This window comes from Meriones unguiculatus, chromosome 2, assembly GCF_030254825.1.
Source record: "Meriones unguiculatus strain TT.TT164.6M chromosome 2, Bangor_MerUng_6.1, whole genome shotgun sequence".
Taxonomy (NCBI): Eukaryota; Metazoa; Chordata; class Mammalia; order Rodentia; family Muridae; genus Meriones; species Meriones unguiculatus.
In genome coordinates this window covers 51,194,659-51,214,974 of record NC_083350.1, presented here as the reverse complement: position 1 = coordinate 51,214,974, position 20,316 = coordinate 51,194,659, and the positions used below count along the sequence as shown (strand labels likewise).

General features: G+C 40.0%; 1 protein-coding gene across 8 annotated transcripts in view; it reads left to right on the top strand.

Annotated features, from left to right (window-relative positions):
• Ankhd1 (ankyrin repeat and KH domain containing 1) overlaps window positions 1-19,306 on the top strand; it is a 107,522-nt gene extending 88,216 nt beyond the window's left edge. For 4 of the 8 annotated variants that reach the window (XM_021651685.2, XM_021651684.2, XM_021651692.2 and 1 more), the window contains 10 exons: window positions 221-361; window positions 1,701-1,850; window positions 2,143-3,758; window positions 7,605-7,778; window positions 8,800-9,054; window positions 10,156-10,304; window positions 10,719-10,883; window positions 13,836-13,945; window positions 18,683-18,856; window positions 18,993-19,306. In XM_021651685.2, the coding sequence (XP_021507360.1) occupies window positions 221-361; window positions 1,701-1,850; window positions 2,143-3,758; window positions 7,605-7,778; window positions 8,800-9,054; window positions 10,156-10,304; window positions 10,719-10,883; window positions 13,836-13,945; window positions 18,683-18,856; window positions 18,993-18,996 (2,938 nt within the window). In that variant the 3' untranslated portion in view covers window positions 18,997-19,306. Of the gene's footprint in view, window positions 1-220; window positions 362-1,700; window positions 1,851-2,142; window positions 3,759-7,604; window positions 7,779-8,799; window positions 9,055-10,155; window positions 10,305-10,718; window positions 10,884-11,141; window positions 11,657-13,835; window positions 13,946-15,191; window positions 17,548-18,682; window positions 18,857-18,992 lie in introns of those variants that run through there. The other 4 variants (XM_021651687.2, XM_021651688.2, XM_021651690.2 and 1 more) reach the window with 4 other exon arrangements.
• The last annotated feature ends 1,010 nt before the right edge of the window (window positions 19,307-20,316 follow it).

Below are 20,316 nucleotides of genomic sequence, written 5' to 3'. Positions count from 1 at the left end.
GTCTGAAGTTTAAAAATATTACCGTTTTTATTTTATTTAACTGTTAATTTTATTGAATAACCCCTTTTGATAGGCTCTTTGTTTATTTTGTTTTCCTGTCTTGATTATTGAATGTACCAAACTTTAAAAAGTATTTCAAATATCAGTTTGTCTATGTAGTCTCTTGAATTTCTGCCTTGAAGTATATTTTTTGTTGAACTCCATAATTCTCTTTTCTCAGCCTTGAAGGTGAAACAAATGCAAATTCCATGTCAACAAGCTACAAGTCATTGCCATTAAGTTCTCCAACCATGAAGCTGAATCTCACTAGTCCTAAAAGGTGTCAAAAGAGAGAAGAAGGGTGGAAAGAAGTTGTTAGAAGGTAAGTAGATTAATTCCATCTCGGGGAGTATGCCACCACAACGGCTTTTTGTTTTACTTTGTTTTGTTTATTTATGAGTTGATGCAGCCTAGACTAACCTTTAATTTGACATACAGCAAAAGCTAACCTTAAATCCCTGATCCACTTCCCTCCACTGTCCAAGAAGAGGATTGCAGGTGTATACTACCGTATCTATTGATCTTTTTTTTTTTTTTTTTTTTTAGATTTTATTCATTTATTATTTATACAGTATTCTGCCTGCATGTGTGCCAGCAGGCCAAAAGAGGGCACCAGATCTCATTATAGATGGTTCTGAGCCACCGTGTGGTGGAAATTGAATTCAGGACCTTTGTAAGAACAGCCAGTGCTCTTAAACTTCTAGATATTCTCCAGCCCTATCTCCATCTTTTATGATATGATTAATAATTTGAATGTAACCATTATTATAAACTATAACATCATAGTAAATCCAGAATATGCTAGAACAAAATTAGAAACTATATAAAATTTACGTGCATATTTTATGTGATATAACAATGTAATAAATTGTATTTTATAGAGGCCAAATTTGAGACTTTTGAAAATTGCTAAATATGAACTGTTTATGGCTTAAAATTACAAGCTAATATATATGAGTCAGTGTATATTTTGCTTTGTTTTTGAGACAGGGTTTCACTGTGTAGCCCCAGCTGGCCTGGCACTATTTACGTATACCAGGTTGCCCTTGCATTCATAGAAATCCAAATTGCCTCAGCCTTGTAAGTGCTGAGACCACAGGTGTGTGCTGCTACCAGCATTCCTACTGGTATGCTTTTTGTTTCTAGTTTAGAGAGAGAAGCTGGGTGCAGTGGCATATGCCTGTAATCTCAGCACTCAGGGAGGCAGAGGCAATTGGATCTCTGTGAGTTGGAGGCCAGCCTGGTCTACAAAGCAAGTCCAGGACAATAGTCAAGACTATACAGAGAAACCCTGTCTCCAAAAGAGAGAGAGAGAGAGAGAGATGTTAGTTGCAGATTAGTTGACTTGTGAATATTACATTGTAAGTAACTAAATAGTTGTTTTGTTTGTTCTTTTTTTTTTTGAGACAAGGTATCTTGTTTGGCTCTGGCAGCACTGGAACTCACAATGTAGATCAGACTGACTTCAAACTCAATCTAATTTTTAATATAATTTTTCTTAGCTAAATTCAATATAATAATTTCTAAAATAAGAATTTAATTATTTAAAGTTCAAGAATATTCTAAAAATTCTATTAATATACATTTTATCTTTTTATTCCATTATTTAATATTTAAAGACATTTGATTTCATAAGCTCATGGATAGCCTTCATTTTATAGGTCAAAGAAATTGTCTGTTCCAGCCTCAGTGGTATCCAGAATAATGGGAAGAGGAGGATGCAACATTACAGCAATACAAGATGTTACTGGTGCCCATATTGATGTAGATAAACAAAAAGATAAGAATGGAGAGAGAATGATTACAATAAGGTAACTGTAAAAATAACTTACATATTACAAGTTCTCCATCAAAACTTTATAAGAAGCATGCTTTTATTAGGTAGGAATTTCATTTGAAAGTTGGGATGTAGCTCAATGGTAAATTACTTGCCTACTATATATTAAGCCCTGGGTTCAACTAGAAAAAAATGTGATTCATAAGGTTATCTAGGGAAAAAAACAAAATTAAAATATTTGAAAAAAATTTTCCAGTTATAAAAACTATTACCTAAGGTGTATTTTTGTGGTTTATATTGCTAGTCTAATTTCATTTATTCTCCAGGGGTGGTACAGAATCAACAAGGCACGCAGTCCAACTTATCAACGCACTTATTCAAGATCCTGCAAAGGAACTAGAAGATTTGATTCCTAAAAACCATATCAGGACGCCTGCCAGCACCAAGTCCATTCATACAAACTTCTCATCTGGAGTAGGCACCACAACAACTTCCAGCAAGAATGCATTTCCCTTGGGTGCTCCTGCTCTTGTAACATCACAGGCAACAACATTATCTACGTTCCCGCCCACTAATAAACTTAGTAAGAATGTGCCAACAAATGTACGATCTCCTTTCCCAGTGTCGCTTCCCTTAGCTTATCCTCATCCTCATTTGGCTCTGCTGGCTGCTCAAACTATGCAACAGATTCGGCATCCTCGCTTACCCATGGCCCAGTTTGGAGGAACCTTCTCACCTTCACCTAATACCTGGGGACCATTCCCAGTGAGACCTGTGAATCCTGGCAATGCAAATAGTTCTCCAAAGCATAGTAGTAATACAGCCCGTCTACCTAACCAGAATGGACCTGTTTTACCGTCTGAATCTCCTGGACTAGCTACTGCTGGTTGTCCTATCACTGTCTCTTCTGTAGCTGCTGCCAGTCAGCAGCTATGTATGACTAATACCCGGACTCCTTCCTCAGTCAGAAAGCAGTTGTTTGCTTGTGCACCTAAGACCAGTCCTCCAGCAACAGTGATTTCCTCTGTGACAAGCACTAGTAGTTCCTTGCCTTCTGTCTCCTCCATATCTACCACTAGTGGACAAGTTACCACCACATTTATGCCTACAACTACTCCTCAAGTCCAACTTTGTTCACAAAAAGTAGACTCTTTTTCTGTCATACCTCCTCCCAAAGAGAAAGTGTCCACACAAGACCAGCCCTTGACAAATCTATGTACACCATCTCCAACTGCAAACAGCTGTAATAGCTCTGCCAGCAACACCTCAGGAGCTTCAGAAACTCGCCCATCCAGTAGTTCTACTCCCCCCTCCAGTAATATACAAGAAGAGGGACAGCCATCCAATGTGTCTGATTTAAATCCTGTGTCAATGCCTTTTGCCTCTAATGCAGAACCTGCTCCATTGACTTTGGCATCACCCAGATTGGTTGCTGCTGATAATCAGGACACTGGCAATTTACCTCAATTAGCTGTACCAGCACCTCGAGTTTCTCATCGAATGCAGCCCAGAGGTTCTTTTTACTCAGTGGTACCAAATGCAACTATACACCAGGATCCCCAGTCAATTTTTGTTACCAATCCAGTTTCTTTAACACCACCTCAAGGCCCACCAGCTGCAGTGCAGCTTTCATCAGCTGTGAACATTATGAGTGGTTCTCAGATGCACATAAACCCAGCAAACAAGTCTTTGCAGCCTCCATTTGGCCCAGCCACACTTTTTAATCACTTCAGTAGTCTTTTTGATAGCAGTCAGGTGCCAGCTAACCAAGGGTGGGGAGATGGTCCACTACCTTCGAGAGTTGCTGCAGATGCCTCTTTCACCGTTCAGTCAGCTTTCCTGAGTAACTCTGTACTTGGACACTTGGAAAATGTGCACCCTGACAACTCCAAGGCACCTGGCTTCAGACCGCCTTCACAGAGAGTTTCTAGTAGTCCAGTTGGTAAGTCATCATTAAGTGTTCCTGTAACTAAATGTGGGGCCGTTGTAACTCACCTTTCAAGCTAATAGGCATTTATTTTGTACCTAATACTATCTTACCTCAAAGAAATAATGCCTTTTAGTTAATGCTGCTTAAATGGGACCCCAAAATTGCTATATATGAATCACATAAAATAAGCTATTTCATACTTTTTCTCTATTTCTATACCTAACAGTAAGGAGATTATACCTTGAATTGGTCTAGTTTTTTTGGAAATTGATGTCAAATTATGTTAATAAAGAGGATTCATGGTATACTTCAAGGATTCCAAATTTACAGACTTTTAAACAATATAGTGATTATTTGCTTTTCTGATTGAAAACATTGGAACTGCATACTACTTGATATTACATTAGTGGCACACACCATCACTTACATTAGATGGAGCTGCTTAAAGAGATTCTGGTCATGTGCTGACTCTTAATAAATTTTTTTGTTGGAGACAAGGTCTCATTCTGTAACTACACTGGCCTTAAACTTACAGCTATAAGTGGGAACCACCATGTCCGGCTTTGACTTCTTGACTTAGAAATTAGAGGTTGCTATGAGGGGAGAAGGGACTCTGGGGGCTCCTTAAATTTACTGCTGTCTGTTGGCAACCAACAGATACTAAGAGGGGGGTAGGCATAGTATCCAGTTGTATACCCACTGGTGAACCCATCAGGCTCAGATGGTTCCAAACGCAGGGTTACACAGATGCCCCTAGTAAAATTTCATAGGCTATTAAACAAAACCCAGTGAATATAGAAAAGAGATTCGTACAGAAGAAGGGGAGCTGACGGGTAGGAGTAAAATAAGTGACTGTCAGAGTGTATTATACACATGTGTGAAATTATCAAGGGAAAAAGATACCAATTATTTGTTGGAATATTATAAGAAAGATATAGATAGATTAGAAGCCAGTTTTGGCTTGGAGATATTTGAAGGAGGAAATGTGTTTTGCAGAGTAAGAGCAAAATTTTCATTCAATCTGTACTGAAAAATGAGAAATTCTTGTATTTCTATGATTATTTCAAAACTTGGGGTAAAAAAAAGTAATGTCATTTTAGAGCTGGCCATAGTACCATACACCTGTAATTGCAGCATTTAGGAGGCTAAGGTAGAAAGATCACAAGTTGCAGGCTAACCTGAACTACATAGCAAAATCCTGTCTCTAGTAAAAATGTGAATGCTAGAGGGAGCAGTTAAGAGAGCTGGCTGCTCTTACAGATGACCTGGGGTTCAGTTCCTACCAGCCACAGGGCAGCAGCTCACAACTGTCTGTAGCTCCAGTACTAAGGAATCTGATACCCTTTTCTGGTCTCCACAGGGACCAGGCATGCACATACATACATACATACATACATACATACATACATACATGCAGACAGAACACCCACACACAAAAAATAAATAAAATTAATTTTTAAAAATAAGTACATTATTTTAAAAGAAAAGAAACACTATTGGTAACTTAGGAGAAGAGTCAGCTTTTAAGAGCAATTTCTGCTCTTCCAGGAAACCTGAGTTCAGTTCCCATCCCCCACATCATGTGCCTCACAACTGCTTATAACTCCAGCTCCATGAGATCTGAAGCCCTCTTCTGAATTCAAGTTCACATGCACAGATACACTCAAACACATAATGAAAAATAATTGGAAAGAAGAAATACTACTGCCACTTACTATTTCCCCTCATTTGGAAAACTACTCTTTAGCCCTTTTCCTAGTTGTACACTACTAATTTATGTTGTTCTGGATATCATTAGCCTTGCTTTTATTTCATATATGTTTAGAGATACTTGTCTTTTCAGAAAAACATAGCTGTTTTTCAAATAGAGATAATGCCTAGCAAGACTGTTTACTGTCCAAACTATTATCTTCATGTTTTCTTCTGTAAGCAAACATTTCAGAACTCCCAGTGAGAAAGGACAACTCACTGTTTGTGTGCTCAGGCTTTGATTGAAAAAAATCAGAGAATGGGGAGGGTGTGTGCACATGCACCTGGAGACTGGGGATAAATGTCAGATGTCCTCCTCAATATTTCTCCAGCTATTCTTATTTTCATTTATGTCTGTGTATATATGTATGTGCCTATATGCCAGTGCTTCCAGATAAGAAGAGTGTCATATTCCCTTGTGCTAGAGTTACAGGCAGTTGTGAGCCACCAGATACAGTGCTGGGGACCAAACTCAGGTCTTGAAAGAACAACTGAATGTTTTTAACCTCTGGCTCTTCTCTTCAGTCCTTCTCCACCTTCTATATATTTTATGGTGTGTGTGTGTGTGTGTGTGTGTGTGTGTGATGTCTGCATGTAGACACACAGCACATATGTGGAGGTTAGAAAACAACTTAACTTGCAGGAGTTAGTTCTCTTTCTCCAACATGGGTTCCTGAGAAAAAAAATTCAGGTCATTAGGTTTGATGGCAAGGTCCTTGACTGCAAGGTCCATATCACCACTCCTTCTCCACCTTATTTTTTGAGACAGGATCTCTCACTGAACTAGACTCACCAACTTAGCTAGACTGCCTGGCCAGAAGCCCTCTGGGCTTCTCCTGATTCCTCTTCTCCTTAAAGATATCTATCTATCTATCTATCTATCTATATCCCCTTAAAGACGGATATATATATATCCTCTTAAAGATATATATATCCTCTTAAAGATATATATATATATATATATATATATATATATATATATATATATATATTGTGTGTGTGTGTGTGTGTGTGTAAAAAAGCTGGAGAGGTGATGGCTCAGCAGGTAGTTTAGAGTATAACCATCTGTAACTTCAGTTTCACATTCAACATTTTCCTTTTTTTTTTTTTTGAGGCAGTATGTCTGGTTGGTCTGAACTCACACTTGCCTCAGCCTCCTAGTGCTAGAACTAAATGTGTGAGTCACCACACCCAGCTACCCTCTTCTGACCTCTGAAGGTACTAGGCATGCATTTGGTCTACATACACACATGCAGGCAAAACATGCATTTATGTAAATAAATAAACTTAAAAATAAAAACAATAAATATAGAGCTATACATGGGTGTAACTACTTAGGGGCTGCCAGATGGCCTGTCACCATTGCCTGACTGCCAGAGTTCAGTCCCCAGTAACCACATGGTGGACCAAGAGAACCAACTCCTAAATGCAAGATCACACATTTGTGTGGTATGCACATTAAAATAAGTAACTTAAAAAAACAAAAACTACTTATTATGGATGGGAAATGAGTACGTAGTATAATCTTTCTCAGAACTTTGTCTCATATTCATAATACACTCACTAGGGAAATCAGTGGAATTTAAGGAAAGTACTAAATTCAGATTTATACAAAGTAATAGAAGCTGTGATATAGTTTGCAGAATATTGAAATTAATGTTATTTTAGTAGGTTTTTATTTTTGTGAAGAAAGAAATTTTGTTCATCTTCATTGGAAATTACTATATCTTTGTAAATAATCAGCTATACTTAAAAGATTTTTCTCAAAAGAGAATGCAGATATTATTGGGCAAATGCCACTTAGACATATACAATATGGTCTTATTTTATGTTCCATTCAGTAACAAAAGCTTGAAGATTTATCTAGAACATTCAGATGACTTCCATTTTAAACATCAGGCTCACTTGCTTATAGTTAGAGATACTGGGTCATATTCTGATTATAAGAAATTGGGTTTGGCAATGTAGTATCATATACATGAGTTCATTTTTCTGTAATTTATGAAAAATAAGCTGTATGTTTTCTTACCTTAAAAAATATTAATAAACTTTCCACTTTCCATTTTAAAGCCTCAGCTAATTGGATGTCTTGAACCTGTTTTATTCCAGGGTTGCCATCTATTGACCCATCAGGCAGTTCCCCATCTGCTGCGGCTCCTTTGACAAGTTTCTCTGGCATACCAGGGACAAGGGTTTTCCTGCAAGGGCCAGCACCTGTCGGGACTCCTAGTTTCAACAGACAACATTTTTCTCCCCATCCTTGGACAAGTGCCTCAAACACATGTAGGAATTCTAGAGAAATTTTTCAAAGAATCTTGAATATGTTGTTAAGCGATTTGTTTCAGAGTAAACTATGTAGTGGTTTTAGTAAAACAAGCAATATACAGGTACCCCAGGCTTGTATGTGATCAAACCAAAAATGTTTCCATTGGACTTCGGATCAAGAATCCGAAGTAATACACATAGTAGTTTCCTAAAGGTCCCGTGAGAGCAGTGTTGTGAAATTTCTCAACTCTGAAAAGAAGCTGATTGATTGTAGGTGGTCATTCTGGTATGATTTCACACTTATTTTACATTTTATGAATGTATTATTGTCCTTTATAGATATACCTTTATTTTCACTCATATCAGTATTTAGAACATGGGAATTATTTGATGTCACATAATATATGATAGTTTCCTCCACACCTTGTTCTAGGAGTTGAGCTCTGGGCCTTGCACATAAGTAGGCAAATTCTTTAGCAGTAGGCTATAGCTACAGCTTTTGTTTTGTTTAGACTGAACTGGCTCAGACTCACAGAGATCCACCTTCTTCCACCTCCAGAGTACTATGATTAAAGGCATGCACCATCATGCCTGATCTGTATTAGTTTTTGTGACTATGTCCATTGAAGAACCATAGCTATCACTTGAATTCAAGAATGATTTTATTATTAATGTCTCTTCCTTATGGAAAAATCAGGCTATAGAAATGGGAAAGAATTCCGGACAGTAATTTAAGTACTTTTTAAACACTGCCTCAGTAAATGTAAGATGTAATTAATGTTTTCAGAAGATTATTTAGTATAATAGCAATTCTCTTCTACCTTTGTTTAGTTTCATTGGGAAAAATCTTACAAGTTCTTTATACTTCAGGCAGAAGTAGTCTAAACAATTGTTATAGAAAATATTTTCATTTGAATTATCCTTTCAAATGAACTATTCTTTACAGAATCTTTGTTGTTGGAATAGATCTTTACGAGGCTTCTCATATTTCTTTAGTTTTTATATTTAATAAAACAATAGAGAAATATTTTGCCACCAGGTGACTCTCCTATTCCATCTGTTTCTTCGGGATCATCTTCACCTCTTTCAGCCACTTCTGCACCTCCAACATTGGGCCAACAACCAAAAGGAAACAGTGCCAGTCAGGATCGAAAGATACCTCCTCCTATTGGAACAGAGAGGCTGGCCAGGATTCGGCAAGGAGGATCTGTTACACAAGCCCCTGTAGGGACCAGTTTTGTTGCTCCTGTTGGACACAGTGGGATCTGGTCATTTGGTGTTAATGCTATGTCAGGTACAATTACCTTACCCTCTACTGAGACATTTTGAGTAAGTTATTAGAGTTTGCCATTAAAACTTAGTTCCTAGGGGTAGGGGAAGAAGGGCTGGGGAGATAACTCAGTGGTTAAGAGCACTTGGTGCTCTTGCAGAGGACCTAGGTTCAGTTCTGAACACACAAATGGCAGCTCCCAGTTGGCTGTAACCCTAGTTCCAGAGCATCTGTGCCTCTTCAGACCTCTTGCTCCTAGATGCAAGTGGTACACACACATATACTCAGGCATGCACACATACACATGAAAATTTTTTTCAAAAACTGAATTCCATAAACGTGTATATTGGTACAGGCCTGTACTTCTCGCATTCACAAGTCTTAGGCAGGAGGATCTCCAGTTCCAGATCATCATGAGTTACACAGGGAGTTCAGGTCCCAGTCTGTGCTGTTACACATTTAGGCCTTCTCCCACAAAATAAAAGACTGGTGATACAGCCAAAAGTAGAGCGTTTGCCTTGACTACACAGAGCCATGGTTGGCTCTCTAATAGCGCACAGAACCAAAAACTTTAGCTCTTTATGGGCACGCAGTACAGCATACTAAAAGCATAAAAGAAGAAAAATATTTAGTTTCTATACTTAATATTCAGTGAGAGAAAGGTATTTAGATCTCTGAAGGATTCATTCTATCCTAGTCTAGAATGTTTGGGGGGGGGGCAGTGATATATAGAATTGATCAGGAGTAAAAGATTAAGGTGGACATGGTGGCTCAGGAGGCAGAATCAAGAGTTCCAGGCTAACCTAGGCTACCAGAATGGGTTCCTTTCTCATATGGAATATGACTCAACTCAAAATTCCTTTCTATCTTAAGAGTGCAGAATAGGATAATTATATTTAAATTTCTTTCAGATAAGGAATTGGGAGTATGCAGGGACATTCACCTGTTTTTCTAGGAAGTTGTTTGTTTGTTTGATTGGTTATAGCTTGCCAGACTGTGATAAATGTTCTTGGAACTCTTGAGAACAATTATTTTGATAAAATTTGATATAAAGAAATAGTAAAGTGGTAATATTTTATTGTTTTACCTAGGTAAATTAACACTCTTTTCTATTCTCTTTTCTAGAAGGCTTATCAGGTTGGTCACAATCTGTTATAGGGAACCATCCAATGCATCAACAATTATCAGATCCAAGCACATTTTCCCAGCATCAACCAATGGAGAGAGATGATTCTGGAATGGTAGCTCCCTCTAACATTTTTCACCAGCCGATGGTAAGTGCCTTTGTGGATTTTTCTACAGTGAGTTGGCATGTGTCCTTGTAACTTTGACTCATTGCCAGCCACTGTAATCAGTTGTTAAGGAGAAGTTTGTGTGAAAGTCACCCTTTAGCTTCTATGACCACCAGGTCTTTTGTTCAATTTTAAGACGGTACTGTTATCTTGCAGTACTTTTCCCTTGATTATCCTGAAGATGCCCCAATCCTTCTAAAAGACCTGAGAGATTTGAGTTTTGCTTCACTTTCTATGCCACACATTTGAGGGAGGCCTCTACTCTCTAAAGAACAGGCTATTGAATTTGGTGTTCTTTTGTGTTCTCTGGTTTCCTGGCTGCCTAATAGCCAAATTATAGGTGTAAACACTCATACAGAATTACTCTTACTTTTTTTTATTTTTTTGCTGCTTTAGGGCCTGCCGATCTCCATGTATGGAGGCACCATTATCCCCTCTCACCCTCAGCTTGCTGATGTGTCAGGTGGCCCACTGTTCAATGGACTTCATAACCCAGATCCTGCCTGGAACCCTATGATAAAAGTTATCCAGAATTCAACTGAATGCACTGATGCCCAGCAGGTAAAACGGGCTTAAAGCTCTTCCACGTTTCAGATTTGTCATGAGACTCTGAATTTGATGGGAAATGTAACATCTAAATAATGACTGTTAATCTGAATTAAGTTTTCATTATCAAGATGATGGTACTAAACATTCTGTTTTTTGTATGTGTATTCTTCCTAGGCAGAAACACTGCATTGCCATTGAATTTATATATTCATTTCACAAATGTGTAAAGATTCCTAATTAGAAATTCCAATTTTTCCTCCCCCTTTTCAGATTTGGCCTGGCACGTGGGCACCTCATATTGGAAACATGCATCTCAAATATGTCAACTAAGTTAGAAGGTCTTTCCTCTTTAGCCTTGTTTGGGAAATCTATGACTATGGAAGAACTCTGGGGTTTTTTTATTTTGTTCTTGTTTTTTTAATGTGCCTAACTAAAATATTCTCTGAGGCTTTAGCAATGGAAATTTGATTGCCCATTGTTTAAGAACAAATTGCTTTCCTATCTACCTGAGTATGTTCTCTGGTTAGTTTAGCCATTTTTGACTCAAGATCAGATGAACCTAGTGCTTTTGGCTAAACATCCTGAATGCTACTTGTATGCAGAAGAGAATTAGATGATTACATGTTTCAACTTTTTAGAATGATAACTACATGTATAATTGTTTACATACTTAAAAGGAAAAATATGAGTAAATTTCTTGTCATATAGTGGCTCTACTTAATGTAGCCTGTATTAATGTGAAATATTTACCAGAATATTCAATAAAAAAAAAGAAATGAACAGTGTTTAGAAGTGGGGTGTGATCCTTTCAGTGGTCATAAAGATGCCAGCCAAACCACACTCATATTGAATTAAATTGCTTAATGCTGTATTTATTTGTAACTTTTTTTTTACATTTAACACTGTAGTGTCTATTCTTGGACAGCCATAAAAGCACTGCTAATGCTTGTTAGCTGTTTCTTGTTCTCCTGGCTCTCCCCTTATTAAATATGAGGACTTTAAGGCCTGTCAGTTTTTCTTAGTTGATGTTAGCAAACAGGCCATTTGGTTAGGTTTTGATCTTAATGGATCATAACTGTGTTAGTAAGAACCTTAGGCTTTACTCACATTGAAAAGATTTAGGGATACCCAAATCATTCACTTTGTGTTCCTTTTGTGCTTCTTGGCATTTGAGTTGAACATAAGTGGGGGGAGGGATGACTTCTGTTAACAAGTTATGGTGAATCACTGAGTTTTTATGTGTGTATGTTGTGTGTGTGTGAGAGAGAGAGAGAGAGAGAGAGAGAGAGAGAGAGAGAGAGTGACTAATGCTGGGTTTACTTCAATGGTCTCAAAAATGAAGAGCCAATATGGTTAGCAAATTAATCACAAAAAGACTGGACTAGGTTGGCCAAACCGTATACCATACTATGCCAAGAATCTGACACAACAGAGAAAGGAAACTGAAGCATATGGTTATCAGTTGTGTTTTAATGTGGTTCAGTATCTCAGCTTTATAAACAGTATTTTTAAAAAACACAATTTTGGGGACTTGAGAAAGCACTCACACAGACACACACCAACTAAGAGCAGAAAATTATGCAAGCAGCACTTTTCTACTCTGTCAGCAATGAAGTTTGGTTTTTTGTTTTGGTTTGTTTTTGGTTTTTCAAGACAGGGTTTCTCTGTGTAGCCTTGGCTTTTCTGGACTCACTACTCACTTTGGAGACCAGGCTGGCTTCAACTTCACAGAGATCTGCCTGCCTCTGCCTCCCAGAGGCAGGCTTGCACCACTGCGCCTGGCTGAAGAATTCTTAATAATCTTTGCCTGGGTCCTAAGTCATCACCAAGTCAGAAATACCTTGTTAGTTCTGTGTAAGAACTACCACATGTGGGTTCTTTGGTCTTTCATAACATTTTACATATTTATTTTTTCTGTGTTTGATTAATCCGGAAAGTGCCACTGGTTGTGAAGTTCATTGTCTTTATAGTGACCACATCCAGAATCCATCTCACTCTAGGGTAGAATGATCGCTTTGAACATCTACATATCTTGTAAAGTATTTGAGTGATCTGGAGGAGCCCTTAAAATCTATTTATAAACCTTCAACACAACAGAGGAAGAAATTCTGTCTCAGTGACTAGAATCCGTGAAGAGAAAGGAAGGAGAAACTCAGAGAATTAGGGAAAAAGAGGTATTGTGCAGTAGAAGGAGCTCCTGGGGAGACCTTCCTCCCTTCCCTTTCACCAACATCATCCCCTTTCTATTTGGATCTTGGTAGCCTAATCCCAGCCCTATTTTACCTGCTATAATCTCTTCTTCCTCTTCCTGCCTCTCCTGACATTACTTTACTGCTCTTTTACCAACTTGAACATTGGATAAAACCTAGCTCAGGTAAGAACTTGATTATTTTCAAAACATACAAGGGATGGAGGGAGGCAGTGTGGGTACAACGGAGTGAAAGTTAAAGGACTAAACCCTATTTTCATTTCTGTCACTTACAACTGTGTGGCTTTAGGCAAGTCATCTCATTTCTGGGCTTCAGATTCCCCATTTGAACATGAAATCAAACAAATTAACCAAAGGAGTCTTGCAGTTCTAACCCAGATTTTCTTCTTTTTCTTGTTGATGAAAATGGATAGATGGCATTGGGAATACTGAAAACAAATGTTTACAGTTCTGAGGTTTTGATCTGATAATTGTAATCAAAAGCCTTCTATTCTAGAGACCAGTATTGATATGGAAGTTAGTGGAAGCAGAAGAATGTTACACATCCATAGTGAGCCCTTAAGTTTTAGTGAATCCTGCTAAGTAAGGCACATGTCAAACCCCATAAGAATAAAACTCTTTCAGGGAATTAAATTCTGTCTTCAAGGTTTCCGGATCCACTTCTTTCAAGTAGTGTCCAGTGTAATAAAATTATTGATGTTTTAGAACCCTTTAAAACTGTTGTGGCTACAGTGTGCTGACTTGCCCTTTTATAGGCCAGTGTGCTTTCTTCAGTCCCTGCTCTCAAGGGGGAAGTTCCATCACCTCAACTAATGAGACCAAAGAAGAGAATTGGACAGCCAGGGGTGGCCTCTTCTAACCAGAGGTAAGAAAGCTTAATTAAACCTTATGGTTTCTGTTTATCCTCCTCCCAACCATAACACACAAAAGGTCTGTCTGCTTGTAGAAAGGGAAAGCTAGGCATATGAGTTCTAAGCCAAACAAAGAGTCCAGCATGTGGTGCATCCTTATGTGGTGATAAGGGGGGTCAGGATTTTAACACCAGCCTCGGCTCCATGAGATGCTTATCTCAGCTCCTCCTGCACCTCCCCAGCAAAAGTCCAAACAGGAGGAACTTGTTATGCATGGTTCTATCCTGGTGTTGAAGACCTTTGGACCACACTGTAAACCCAGAAGAGGCAAACAAGCCTGTATGAAAACAGCTTCTGAACATCTTGTTCTATGACTAGTACTTTTACCAAATAATACAGCTGTTTATATCTTCCCGAGGACCCTGTCCTGGGATGAAGGCTGATGATGACGTTGTGTTTTCTGTTTACCCTCAGTGATTTGGCAATTGAACACAGGTTAGGTCTTTCACCTTCACTCTCTAGGAAATGAAGTATCAAAATCCTAATCTTTCACCTTCACTCTCTAGGAAATGAAGTATCAAAATCCTAAGTATGTTAATACATCCAATAAGGGTCATGAAACCAGGCATAGTGGCATTTGCCTGAAAGTTCTGCTTGAGGCAGGAGAATCGCTTGAGCCTAGGAGCTCAATACTAATCTGAACAACATATGAAGTCCTCCATATCAAAATAATAATTGAGGGCATGAGCCTGGGCTTCAAGACCTGAATTAGAGGACATGATCTTGAACATATTAGCTGATATCAAACTTGTCTGTGTGTACTTTTCACGTACAGACAAGATCTGCCTGCCTAGTACTTGGAATAAAGGTTTATGCCACCATAACCAGGTTTTTTGTTTTTGTTTTTGTTTTTGGTGGTACTACTAGGAATTCAAAGCTATTTGCTTAAGTGGTAGATATCTTGTGTTTGCCTTATAGGCTTAAATGTCCTACTCATAGTTTTTGTTTTGATTTTTGGTTGGTTGATTTTGCTTCTGTATCAAACAGTAATTAGTGTTAACTCTGTAACTTTAACTTCTGATGCTTTATCCATGTTGTGAGGTTGTGTGGATATGGAATCTGGCTAGTTTCCTAGCCCTGACAGTATGTTATAGAAGAGTAACGTAAGAAAAGCAATAGTAGTAGGACTGGCTGCTGTTTTATAATAGAGATTCAAGGAGGACCTCATTCACATCATGCACCTTTCTTGAAAACCTCTAGGGGGATGGAGAGAGTACTCAGCAGTTAAGAGCACTGACTGTTCTTCCAGAGGACGCTGGTTCACCACATGGCAGCTCACAACTGTCTGTAACGCCGAGCTGACACCCTCACACCGAAACACATGCAGACTAAACACCGATGCACATAAAATTTAAAAAAGAAATAAATTATTTTAAAAAATAAAAAGAAAGAAAACCTAGAATTTGTTTGGGTTTTGTTCTCATTTTGGCACTGCTGGGGATCAAACCGGAACCTTGAGCGTACCACACAAGCACTCTACCAGCTGAGCTACTTCTTCAGCCCCTTTAGTTTTTCTGTTGTTTGCCTCACTATGTGGACCAGGCTGGTCTCAAACTTGGGATCTGCCTGCTTCTGCCTTCCCAGTGCTGGGGGGAGCAAAGAAGCATGGCGCCACATACATCCCGCCCCTGGAGTTCTATTTCTCAGTCTATTTTGGTGAATCACTTTATTATTAAATATTGGTGTGCTATACATTTTCTTGTTCTGCACCTTCTCAGATGATGCCATCCCATACTCTTGTATTTCATTTTATTCCTATCTAGACACAGTTTTCCCCTTGAACTTCCAGTTATTTCAGCTCCTTACTCTATTTTGTTACTCTGCACACAGTATTCATTCCTAAATGTAAGACATGCCCCTTTTTGTTTTCCCTTTTACAGTTACAGCTACCAAGACTCTCAAGCCAGGAGATTCGAAGTTAGCTTATCTCCATTTTCCTTAGCCTGCCCTTGACCAGATTACTTTATCCTTCACCTTTAAATTTTCATTACATTTATTGGGGGGAGGGGTACGTGCATGTCACCATGCCTACATAGAGATTAGAGGACTGCTTGCAAGAATTGGATCTCTCCTTCCACTTATAAAAGTTCCAAGGATCGAACTTATATCATCAGGCTTGACAGCAAGTGTCTTAGTTTGCTGAGCTATCTCACTAGCCGATACTTTGTCCTTCTGTGTATCTGAATTTCATCCATTTCTCTGTCTACATTGCCACCGCCCAATGAACTCATCTTCAGTATCACCATCCTCCATGCCCCCACTCTTAGCTACTTTCTCACTTTGCTTAAAAGTGAAATTGTCATTGGGTAGTGGTGGTGCATACTGTGATCCCAGCACTCAGGAGGCAGAGGCAGACAAACTCTCTGAGAGTTTGAGGTCATCCTGGTCTACAGGATAGCCACGGCTAAAACAGAAAAACCCTATCTCAAAGAAACAAACAAAAGTGAAATTGTCAGACAATTACCCAGTCTGCTTAGACATGCACCACTTTTTAAGAGACTCCAATATACCTTTTAAAGAATAATAAAAATAAATGTACACTTGTTACCTGAAATGTGATTCTGAAAACCTGCAGTTTCTGCAATAACAGGAATTGCCTGTCATATCACTGTGCTTAAGTATTTTTTAAAATTCAATCTCAGCCAGGCTTGGTGGTGCATTCCTTTAAGACCAGCACCCTTAGCATGGTGGCACATGCCTGTAGTCCCAGTACTGGGGGAGGCAGAAGCAGTAGGATCTCTGTGAGTTCAAGGTTAGCCTGGTCTACAACACCTGGTCTAGGACACCCAAGGCTACACAGAGAAACCCTGTCTTGAAACAACAACAAAAAAGACCAGCATCCTTAGAGGCATATAGATCGCTGAGTTCAAAGCCAGTCTGGTCTATATACCAAGTTCCAGGACAGTTAGGACTGTAAGATCCTGTCTAAAAAATAAGAATTTAAAAAATTAAATCTACTCTCTAACAAGCCTATCTTTGATGTTCCTTTCCAGAGCGCTAACTAGCTAAGCTTCCTCATCCTCACCACGCCCTTAGTTAGCTGTGTCTGATCAAAGGGCTGGCCTCTCTTGACTACAGCCTTCCCCTCCTCCATTCCCTAGTTTACTGAACCTTAAGTGACAGTCACAAAGCCTCTGACCTTCCTGTTGTGCTCAAGGGCAGACCATCTAATGGCACTGTGACCAAATTGCTATCAGAGGCACCACAAAGCTAAGCTGAAGTCACTCAAGAGGGAGCCTGTCTTCCCCTCCTACAAGCTCTGAGGGCATACTTTTACCAAAAAGCATGGTTAATAGTAATGCTATATTACTCCTCACAACATCCAGGTATAACTAGTAAATAAATAAATAAACTCAACATCTCTCCGGTCTGTGCAGATCCTGAGAGTTCCCTGGGCGGGTGGGCGGAGCCCTCAGGTTAAGGGGGCGGAGCCTTCAAGTTAAGTGACGGGCCAATGGCCCTCCCCGGGTGTGACGTGCCCTAGTGTTGCCTCCTGCCACGCGCTACTGCTTATATCCCAGAATTGTTTTCCGCGCTTTCAAGGCACCTGTTGTTACCTTCTGCTGCTCGCTATGTCTGCGTTCACGAGTTGCCCAATTCCGGGGTGCCAGGACCGGCTGCCAGACTGCTACAGCACCACGCCGGGCGGTACACTATATGCAACTACCCCGGGAGGTCAGCGGACAGGGACTGTATGAGGGTGGGGTAGGGTTGACCTTGGAATTGCTTCCCGGGGCCTCTTCAAATTATAGCGTTGAAGGAAAGTATTTAAAACTTGTTTTCTCAAAAAACTCTAGAGCAGCGCAACAATGCTTTAAACCCACTTTGTAGCAATTCTTTCTCTGCTGTGCTCCATGCCTACGCTGCACCAAATCACTGATGCTGGGGAATAATTTAAGTCCTAATAGAACAAGTGGTTCTCAACCTTCCAATTGCTGTGACCCTTTAATACAATCCATGTTGTGGTGACCCCAACCATAAAAATTATTTTCGTTGCTACTGCATAACTTACCTTGCTGCTGTTAATTAATGTGATGGAAACATGGGTTTTGTTTTTTTATGGTCTTAGGCGACCCCCGTGAAAAGTTTGTTTGACGCAAACCCCCAGGGGTCGCAACTCAAAGGCTGAGAAGTGCTGCGATAGGTGGCTCAACATAAAGCAGCAAGTATTATGTAGTGATTGCAGCATTGGGCCATGAGCTGCTAGGCTGGCAAACAGGTTCCTGCCATGTGGAAGCAGAAGAGAGCAGCAAGAACAGGGCAGGGCTCTTCGAGGACACTTGGCTGCATTCCCATGGGTGAGGCTAACTAGCCCTAAAGGACTGGGGGTGGGGCATCATGTTTTCCAAGGAGTGCCAAGTCCCCCTTGCAAGAGGTGAGAGCCCAGGAGACTACACTGGATGGAATTCGGAAATGTTATTGAACTTTTTGGTGAGAGGTTGTTAGGCCCCACTTGATACACCAAAACAATGAGATCTGTAACCTGCAGACTAGTTTGAAGTGTGGTGTTCCTCCTCAAGACTGTGACCCCTACTTCTGTGACCCATCCTAGCCTAAGGCTAGGACTAGCCAGAATGTTCAACTTGCCTTAATTGATGCTTAGACTAAACTTGGTTGGGAGCATTTGCCAGCTGAATCTTAGTTGGGCAGTAATGTGTTCAAGTTCCTGACTCTTCAGTCCTCCATCACAGGCACCAGGATCATCTACGACCGAAAGTTCCTGCTAGAGTGCAAGAACTCACCCATTGCCCGGACACCTCCATGCTGCCTTCCTCAGATTCCCGGGGTCACAACTCTCCCAACAGTACCACCCTCCAAGCTGGAGTTGCTGAAGGAAGAGAAGCAAACAGAGGAAGAGATAACCGGTAAAGAAAATAGGAACAGCTATTTAACTGCCTTTGTGAAGTGTAGTTGGGGTTCAATTCCAAGAGGGGTTCCTATACTAGCTGAACTTACAAAAACTTAAATGGGTAACTGTGCTCTCTTGCCTTCTCTCCCCAGATGACGAACAATTTGAGATGGACATGTAATCCAGTGTGAGATGACCTGTGTGAAATTACAAAAGGAACTCTTATGCCACTATTGCCACCACCTCTTCTAGGGTATCCAAGGGCCACCTGGCCTCATCTAATCTGGAAAAGAGTGACTTGTTGGTTCTGGGCTCTCTTTAGTTCTGGGGCAGCTAGACAACCTGACAAGCCTTTAGCTTTCTCTAGTCTGTACATATTCCTCCCAAACCCTGGCTGTCCCCTCAGGGCTGGCACTGCGGAACAGAGTATGTCACCTTCTGGCTGCTTAGTAAACATTTAAAGAAACGTCTTGGCTCCATTGTTCTCCTCAGTATTCAATGCTCATCTGCACAACTGTGATACCCAACTACCTTAAGAGACCCCAAGTCTGTTCCCAGCCCCCACTGTCCCACTTCCAGCAGCATATAGGACTTAAGGCAGGCTATGAGGGAAGGCTGCTGGAATTATCAGGCCATAAACAGCAACAGTCTGAGCCTTTTCCTGTCTTTCCAGGAAACGGCCATCCTGCAATTGGACCTTCACTATCCTGGAAGAGATACTGTTTTCAGCTTATAGGCATCCCTGACTTCTCCCCCTGCCTTTTCTGTGTCCTACCTCTAAGTACCAATTCCCAGTTCAATGGCAGAAACCTTGTATACTCTCTTCTCAGCATAACCACCAGTACATTTCTGGTCCCAGCTGTTTCTAAGTGTTAGAAATTACTTTGGGGAGAGTGCTAGAGACAGCTCAGCAGTTAAGAGCAACGGCAGCTCTTCCAAGGGTTCAAATATCACTGATCAGGTGGCACGTGCCTGTAATCCCTGCACTCAGAGAGGCAGAAGCAGGTGGATCACTGAATTTTGTAGGCCAGCCTGCTCTACAAAATGAGTCCAGGACAGCAAAGGCTAAGAAGAAACCCTGTGTCAAAAACCATATATATCCTTAATCTAGTTTTTGTTGTTAAAATAGAATCTCCACACAGTTCAAGCTGGCCTCAAACTATGTAGTACAGGCTTGAATTTCTCTTCCCTGTCTCCATGTCTCAAGTGTTAAGACCACAGGCGTATGTTACTACACCCAACAGAAATGCAGAAATCTGGTCATTTTCTAATCTCTGTAAACAGTACAGCAAAAGGAACAGTTTCTTCTGACAGGAAAATTTTCAGTTGTTTGAATCTGTTATCAGGCTGAAATGAAATTAGCCAAAGACACTGGGCCACATTACAAAGAATATGCTTTTCGGTCTAATTTTGAGAAAAGCAGATAACAATCAGGCTGTACCCATCAAGGACCTTCCTGATGAATGAAACAAGGAG